The sequence below is a fragment of the Colias eurytheme genome, chromosome 32 (assembly GCF_061535395.1).
Source record: "Colias eurytheme isolate Ceu_HAF_F1 chromosome 32, ilColEury1 Martin Lab GWU primary, whole genome shotgun sequence".
NCBI lineage: Eukaryota > Metazoa > Arthropoda > Insecta > Lepidoptera > Pieridae > Colias > Colias eurytheme.
The window spans coordinates 7,616,012-7,625,346 of record NC_143011.1 but is presented as its reverse complement, the minus strand read 5'-3'; the positions used below and the strand labels follow the sequence as shown (position 1 = coordinate 7,625,346).

Genomic DNA, 9,335 nt, shown 5'->3' with positions numbered 1-9,335 from the left:
AACACTAAGTTTTAAGTGCCAAGTTAAACATTACAGCTGACGATCAGCTGTTAGTCATACTGGACACAGGTACCCACAAACTAAAAGTGAAATTATAACAACCACAAATACTATTCATACGAGAATTAATTATATTAGTTATATTGCAAAGTAAAACTACATTAAAACAAATATATTGTCCGATATTATTTACTTTGTGAAGCTTTGTAACCAATAGAGGAGATTAGAAATTTGAATATATAATAATTCCTTAATATAAAGTACTGCTATTAACATCCACGCCATCTTGGGGTTACATCAAGATTTACCAAGAAACTATCAATTTATAATAACATGGCCAATAAGTGTTCCACTTGTGGTAAATTTTACGCGGCAGCAGATGGCGCTAAATGTATGAAATGTAATACAGTATATCATAGGCAATGTCATAATATAAGTCCACAAGCAAAACACAACTCTAATTGGCAATGCAAATCATGCTTAAACAAGATATCTAAATTAACACAAGATACGGATGCCGACGTATTTGTGGATGTGTGTAACGCTGGCTTGGGAAACGAAACACCCACACTTGCGCGCGAGATTCAACTTTTGCGCGCGGAATTGTCCGCATTTCGGGAGGAAATGAGCCGCCTTACTAAAGTAGTTGGAGATTTTAGCTTACGGTTGGACGGAGTGGAGGAGAGGGTGAAAATGTTGGAGGATTGCAACACGGCGAAAAAAGATGCGACTGAGGAATTAGAAAAATTAAAAATACAACTTAATGAAAACGAGCAAGCGCATCTTTTAAATGACCTGGAAATTTCGGGAGTTCCCGATTTTACTGGTGAAAACACTATGCACACCGTTGTTACACTTGCGCAAAAGCTGGGTGTAAAACTCGAAGAACGGGATGTGATGTGTGCTTACCGTGTAGGCGTGAAACGTGACCGTGCATCGAGTATGGACAGCCCGCCAGGCACTAGCGCTTTGCGCGCGCGCCCGCGCCCTATTGTGGTGCGTCTCGTGCGCCGCACTGTGCGCGATCAGCTGCTGCAGTCGGCGCGCGTGCGGCGCGGGGCCGATACGTCAGGCATGGATATACCGGAGCAGCCGCGCAGATTTTATGTTAACGAACGCCTTACGTCATTAAATCGTCACCTATTTTATCTAGCAAGAGAGGAAGCGAATGCAAAAAAATGGCGTTTTGTGTGGACCCGCGGTGGACGTATCTTTGCCAGACGTGACGCTAAGTCATCTTCTCATTTGATACGCTCAGAAGCAGATCTGCGTCAGGTTTTTGGTTGTTGAACCATTTAGCAATTATTGTTGAATGCTACATCCTATCGGAAATTATTATGAAACATCCATACTATTTGAACATAAAATTATATATAATATTTTCAAACCTAAAATCATTACACATTTTTCTTAGGTTTTTTGAAACAATGTATAATAATATATCGTACCGTAGAACTTTGAATCGTTCATATAAAGACATAGGGGCTAATGTTACAGATGTTAAATTTATTACTTTGAAACCTTTATTTAATATATATAAAATTGGTGTAAGACTTTGTGTTGTTCACCTAATATTATATAATTTTATTTCAATTGCAATTGTATCCGTTCTGCTTTATGCAAATCATACTTGTTACGTTCTGAATGTATTGTGTTATAATTATTATACCTCTATTAAAAAATATTACTTTGTGGAATTTATATGCGTGGTTGGGTGGCTCGATTTTTTAATACAATATATACTTATAATAATTATTTATATTTCAATTAAAGTCATATGTCTCATTAATTGTTATAATATACCCACAATATATTATTTAAAATTACTAGATTTATTATATATGTTTATTTTTTATTATATGATTGTTTCAAATATTAGGGTAATGTATATACGAAGAATTTTTTATTTTAAAGCCAAATGATCAGAAACAAATTTTTAAAAATTGGTTTGCTAAATCCGGGTTCGTTGGGAACGAAACACGATGAGTTGATTGCAGCGGTGGAACGTCACGCCGTGGACATTTTGGCTCTCAACGAAACCTGGCTACGAGAGGGAGAAGAGGGACGTGCTCCTCGCATACCCGGCTATCGCCTCAAACATGTTCCGCGCCCGCCCAGTATTCGTAATCGAGGTGGTGGGGTAGGCTTTTATGTAGTGCGGGGACTGTCCTTTAGCATACTATCATGTCCTCCACACCCACAAGTAGAGCAAATGTGGATTAAGTTAACAATACGAGGTAAGTCTATCGCCATTGGTACTGCTTATCGCCCGCCATGGTTGGACTGCGACATATTTTTAGACGCAGTTTCAGACTCACTGAGCACATTTGTGTGGTGCGATTACATAGTCCTCTTAGGAGACTTTAACATTAATTTAAAACAAAATTCAATAAATTCTAATAAATTCAAACAATTTATTCAGACCGCGAATCTTACCCAGCACGTTACTGAGGCAACTCATTTTGTTAATGATAGTGAAACATTGATAGATTTAGTTTGCACTAACGCTCCAATTTCGCACATACAAGTAGATCACGTAGAACCTCTTAGTAACCACGCCTTTATTGTTTGCGACGTGAATATTCGAAAGCAAAAATTTGCTTCGAGATGGGTTACCTACAGACCGATTAAAGACATTGACTTGGATGAATTTAATGATTGCCTGACTAGGATAAATTTAGATTTTATATTTAATTTGGACGATGTTAATGAAATGGTAAAATATATGACAAACTTTTTAATAGTACTTTTTGACAATTATGCCCCACTTAAGACAACAAAAATTAAGGAAAAGAATTATCCGTGGATCACCTATAATATAAAACTTATGATGGCGCGCCGAAATGAAGCTCAGATTAAGGCGAAGAGACATGCTCAGTACAAACCTTACTATAATGATCTGAAAAAATATGTTAAGTCCGCAATACTGCGAGAAAAGGATGCCTATTTTAATAAATATGTTAACTGCAACATCGATAAACCTAAAATATTATGGAAACACATAAAGAACCAAGTACATATTAAGCCGGAAAAAGAGATGTCGTTACCTGCGCACATAAATAATCCTGATCTAATTAATGCACATTTCATGAACATACCAGGAAACAACAATATATCACAATACCTGATTAATTACTATGAAACGGAACGTTTTAGCCGTAATGTGTTTAATTTCGCTCCTATTCGTGAATCTGACATTGTTAAAGCCCTTAAAGCTCTTGAGTCCAATGCCATTGGAGTCGATGGATTATCCCTAGAGATGATTAAACTTGCTCAGTCGCTCATAGTGCCAGCCCTGACTCATTTGGTAAACAAGTCTTTTGATACTAGTATTTTTCCGGACCTTTGGCAGGAGGCTATAGTCAGACCGCTAAAAAAAGTGCCTAATCCACAGGGAATCAAAGATCTCCGCCCCATTAGTATCTTACCTTGTTTTTCCAAGGTAATCGAAAAAATTGTTCACTCCCAACTTTCTGGTTTCCTCGAATCTAAAAACATTCTTCCACATCGACAATCAGGCTTTAGAAAGGGTAGGAGCACTACAACCGCTCTACTCGATGTAGTGGACAATATATTGGAAGCTCAAGATGATGGTAAGTGCAGCATTTTGGTCTTGCTAGACTATTCCAGAGCATTTGACACCATAAATATTGAACTCCTTTTAGCCAAATTAATTTACTACGGTTTAAATGACCCAGTTATTCGTTGGTTCAGGAGTTATCTTAGTAAGCGATGTCAAAGTGTGGCTGTGGAAGACAATGATGGCAAGACTTGCTATTCGCAACCTGTAGGTCTTAAGAGAGGAATTCCTCAAGGTACGATATTGGGCCCTTTACTTTTTATCCTATACACCGCTGATATAATTAACAATATTCATCATTGTAAATACCATCTTTATGCAGATGATATTCAGCTGTATATTTCATTTACGCCTCAGGAAAAGCTTACAGCAATCGAAAAGCTAAATTCCGATCTCACCCGCATAGCTACATGGTCTCAAGAAAATACCTTGGTTTTAAACCCTTCTAAAACTAAATTCATGGTTCTGGGGACTCAACATCACATCAAAACTATTGAGCAATCGATTCCCCCAATATACGTTAATGGAGAGGCAATAGAGCGGGTGAAAGAGGTTCGCAATCTCGGCATCGTCTTCGACGAGTCGCTGCGGTTTGAAAAGCATATTAATCAAACAATTTCTAACTGTTACTACCGGCTCAAAGTTCTCTACCATATCAGAAGCCATCTGTCGACCAAGCTCAGAATTCGACTATGTGATGCCTTAGTGTTGTCCAAATTTAACTATGGGGACGCGTTGTATGGAGATCGAATACTCGCACGCTCAAAGAAAGCTATACAACGAGTACAAAATGCGTGCGCCCGCTTTTGCTGGGATGTGCCCCCCCGATCCCATATAACGCCATACCTGAACAAGGCCAGGATTTTAAACATGCAAAATCGTCGAAGGCTGCATTTTGCCGTTCTGCTGTTTGCAGTCATACGGTCTAATGTACCTTCGTACCTCTACGAAAAATTATCCTGGTTGGGAAATTCGGACACGGTATACAGAACGAGGGCGTCTTTATTTGGATTAGCTATGCCTCGACACAACACCATGGCATTCAGAGGTGCCTTTAAATATCGAGCAACTAAATGTTGGAACAATTTGCCTCCACCATTGCGAAATAAAAGCAGTTTGCCGAGTTTTCGTAATGGATTCAAAAAATTTATAATACAGCAACAAATCAGCTAACCTTAGTTGCTCTTTAATAATATATAATTATATATATATAAATAAGGCAATATTATTTTATTTATTTTATTTCATCTGTTATTTTATTATTTTTATCAGTTTATTTACTTTTATCGTATTATATAATTATAGGATATATATGAGTAAATAGTATATGAGTGGCTTATGTATAATATAGTAGGTACGCACATTTTATATATGTATATAGCACATTTGCATAGATATAGTATTTGTTATTCAGTATTTGTGTAATGGATATAAATATTGAAATGTATGTAAGTATAATATTGTTTATAAATCAAGCGACTTATAATTTTGTAGCCTCTATCGCTGCAAACGTCAGTTGCGATATGGGAGCCACTGAAAATCAGTGCTGCGGCTTTAAGGCCGCAGATTTCCTGAGTGGTCTATCCCTATCCAACACACGTGATCCATTCAACCACACTCATTATGTTTTTTTACTTTAAATGCACGACAAACATCCTTTTTTTATTTTTTTTTGTAATTTTCATTGTCTGTTTTTTTTTTGTTTGTTACACATTGCATTGTTGTTTTTTTTTCTGTATTTCTGTATTGTTTATATTTGTATTGTTTTTTATCTATGTGTGTTGGATTAAATGTATTTTCTTTCTTTCTTTCTTTCAATAATTATAGAAGACTGTGTCTATGAATACCTTAAATATCAAATATAAAAGTCAAATTATGCTTTTTATAAACATAAATAAGAAATCAATATTATCATAATTATTAAACACAACTAAAATATTTATAAAATTATTCTAAAGTAAACAAAAACGTATCGTCTTAAATAAATTGCAAATTAATAAATTTTATTCTGATTTGAGAAAAATATATCCAATGCTGCCAACATTATACATTTTTTGGTCATAATAGCAATGTTTTAATTTAAATGCTCTTGGAAAAAAGTTATACGTGCTCGTAATTTTTTATTTCATTAAATCTGTTTTATTTTTACGTCATTATATTTCTTTTAAAGATTTAATGAATTAAAGTCTTTCAATTGTTAATGCACTTTTTTACTATTGATACTAATGTCAAATTTTAAATGATCATTGAAACGTCAAATCACAAATGAATAATTTTATGTCAACAAACAACTTTCCGAAAACAAATAAGAAAACGGCTTCTTGTGTATAATGTAAAATATTATGTGTTATTTATGCATAACAAAAATATGTTTTGCCAATTTATCATTCCAAAAGAAGTGGATAAGAAGTTTTCATGTCATTGAATAAAAATCGAACAATGGATGAATTAAAACATAATATATTTTTGTGATGAAAGAAGACTTCAATGCCAAGTGTAAAACAAGTGAAATCTAATAAGATCAGAATATGAAAATGAAGAAAAACAAAAGTTGAATTTACCAAACATAAAGGAAATGTTTTATGATTTGCAGATGCTCACATTTTAAATTTATAAAAGATTCCAGAAAGTTATTTGTATTATTAATATTGAATAACATAGACTGATTGACCCATTGATGGTATTATATAGATGAAAAAATAGTGTATAAATTTCAATTTGAATAACCATGATGTCTCTGAAAACTTGATAGCTATTGTTACTGTACATTTTATACTTCTTAGTTCTTTTACTATAATATAAAGCAAATACCTAATAAGTGAAAGCCGTCTACATTTTAAACAGCATTGTTTGCTATAAGAAAAAAGGAACCAAGTATAGTAATGTGGCCGTACTCGTTATCAATTTTAATTCACCAAACATCATTAATTTAATATATCTATGCAAAAAATATCTTTCAAGAACAATGTAACTTGGGATCCCTGCAGAAGTCTTGACAAAAATATGAAATAAAAGTTACTGTATCATTAAAATATTAATTTAAACATGGTATCTATCCCTACACCAAGTCATGTTTATAATTAAATTAAATAAATATCATGGTTTGGATATTATGTTTTCAGTGTAAATATATTATAATGGAAACTTTTTAATGTGTTTCATTTTCTTATTCATCAAGTGTCTCTTATTAGTAATAATATTCATAAAGTAGAAACAAATGATTTAGATATATTGCTATACAAATAATTTAAATTGCTTTCATATAATTTTTTAAAATATATTTTAATGTTAACTTTACATATTGCATATTTTAAAGTAAGTACATATTGATTTATAAAATTCTCATTGAATGCTTGTTGATTATTAATTTTTATTATTCCAATTTGATTTGAAATCATATAAATATTTGAAGAGGGTAGAGGTAGGTACATTTTATTCAGACTTAATTTTTATTAGGTACAACATTGGTAAAAGCTAAATGAAATAAAAAATCATTATAAATAAATACTTATTAGTAATTATTACTATTCTTACATGTTTAATGAGATAGTATAATAGGTTCTACACTTGTTCTACAGATCTTGAATATTATTGTTTTAAAAATTTATAAACAATGATAATTTTCTGTTTTTAAGAATCTATACTCATAGGGTAAAAAGGGAACTATATTACTAACTGGCTGTCTGTCCATCTGCTACCAGGCTGTATCTCTGATCTCATGAATCTTGATACCTACATTTGAAAATTTCAGAGATCATGATGTCGATGTCGCTTCGACAACAAAAATAATAAAAACCGTAGATATACCTAAGCAATCTTGGCAAGGTCTTATAGTGAAGTTTCATACTTATACGGAAACCTTAGTGTTGTGAGTCCAACTCGCACTTGAATCATTTTTATTTAAATCTATGTACCTACCCGCTTAGAAATAGAAATAGAAATAGAAAACACTTTATTGTACAATGCACACAAAACAAAATTTACAGAAACGATATGTAACTTACATATTTAATAAAAAATTAAACAGTCCATTTCTACCTTAGATTACTACACATTAAATATTTTTGAAAAAAAATGTTATGCAAATATACGATGGGTTTATAGACCCCATAGCAATCAATGGTCAATATTTATTCGTCCTGTTTAACTGTGTCAATTACGATAAGTCGAGTCGAAATCTCAACACTGGTGAGATCCGTTCGTAGAGAAAAAAAAATGGTTGTTTAACCTCGATTTTTTAATACCTACTTGTTTTAATAACATCAATAGAAATTACTCATCTCGGTTCATTACTTATATTATTATTTTATTCACAACTATGCGGGTTCTTCAACTACGCTGGCGAAGCCGCTGGCGCGCGGATAGCTAAAAAAAACAGCGATTCCACAGTCAGTCGAAACTGCTTATAAATAACCTACTTATTCAAATATTTTCTACTCCGGGAGGCTGTCGACCTTCGAGGTTGCGCGGTGCGCGGGCAGCAAGCAGCCCGCGGTGCCATCTTTTTCCGTTGCTATATTCCTATTACCCTTCCTACTATGGAAATTTCCATACAAAATTTTCGAAAAAAAAAATTTCACTTTCTACAAAAAAATATTATATGCCTGAAAGCGGACCAGGTTTTGAAGCATTTTTTACTTCGGCGACCCTGACCTACCTGCCACCAGTTCAGAGAACCATTGAATTTCGTGATATATGGAAAATGGAAACCGGGGGTCGGAGAGAAATTCTGAGTATGCAGTTTTGTAAATCTGGCCGATTAGAGCACAGAAGTCAATTTTCAGACCGATCGTAAAATAACCGGCGCCACCATCTTGCCTCGAAAAATCGGCCATTTTTGAAAAAAAAATTACGTCCAATTTGAAATTTCTCAATTGCCCTGGTAGCGCCCCATCTTCCTGATCATTTTTTAGTTCTACACCCCCCACCTATCTGGCGCCGTTTCGGAGAGCCGTCGAATTTCGCGTTGTATGAAACTCGGAAACCAGCGATGGAAACTCGATGATGAGTATGCCAACTTAATGTGCGGCTTGATTAAAGCCCCTGTGCCAAGTTTCAGCGCGATCGGACCAGCGATGGCCGTTTTAGCATTTGTATGGCGGCGGCCATTTTTTCCGCCATTTTGAATTTTTTTCACTATCTGTGGTAATTGCTCGAGGTCTACTACACATTTAGTTTGAGCACCCCAGATGTAGCTGCTACCGTTTGCGCGGACCGTTGACCGTCTTCGAGAGATGAGGGAAAGTTTAAGATTTCGTATTTTTCTGGATATCCTGGGAGCTGGGCGAGTACGAATGCATCATTGGTGTATTTCTCCGTTGCGCCACCTCGTCTAAATTTACGTTTTTATGTTTGCGCCAAAAATGGAAAAATTCCAAAATCGAGCGACCCACTATGGCTCCCTGGTAGCGTCCCAGGGTGGTGATCATTTTTAGTTCCCGGACCCCCCACCCAACTCGCACCGTTTCCGCGGGCCGTTGGATTTTACGTTGTATGGAAGTTGGAAACTGGGGCCCGGAGCCACTCAAACGGGGCACCGATCGATTCGCCGGCTCGAACAGAGCACGTGTGCCAAATTTGAGACGTAAGGATTCATAAACGGCGATTTTGGCAAAGTACGGCGGCCATCTTGTTTTCGCGAAAATCCCCATTTTTCCACCTCCCCTGGTAATCGCCACCAGTTCCGAGCATTTTTTGTTCCGACACCCCCCCTCCAGGTACCACCGTTTTTGCGCACCTCCAGGGGTCCACTTGG

At 35.4% G+C, this 9,335-nt stretch overlaps 1 protein-coding gene across 1 annotated transcript; it reads left to right on the top strand.

Moving 5' to 3' along the window:
* The first annotated feature begins 333 nt into the window (after window positions 1–333).
* On the top strand, window positions 334–1,290 carry LOC149895286 (uncharacterized). The gene has a single exon (XM_090119276.1). It carries the CDS (start codon window positions 334–336, stop codon window positions 1,288–1,290), a length of 957 nt encoding a protein of 318 aa, XP_089975402.1.
* The last annotated feature ends 8,045 nt before the right edge of the window (window positions 1,291–9,335 follow it).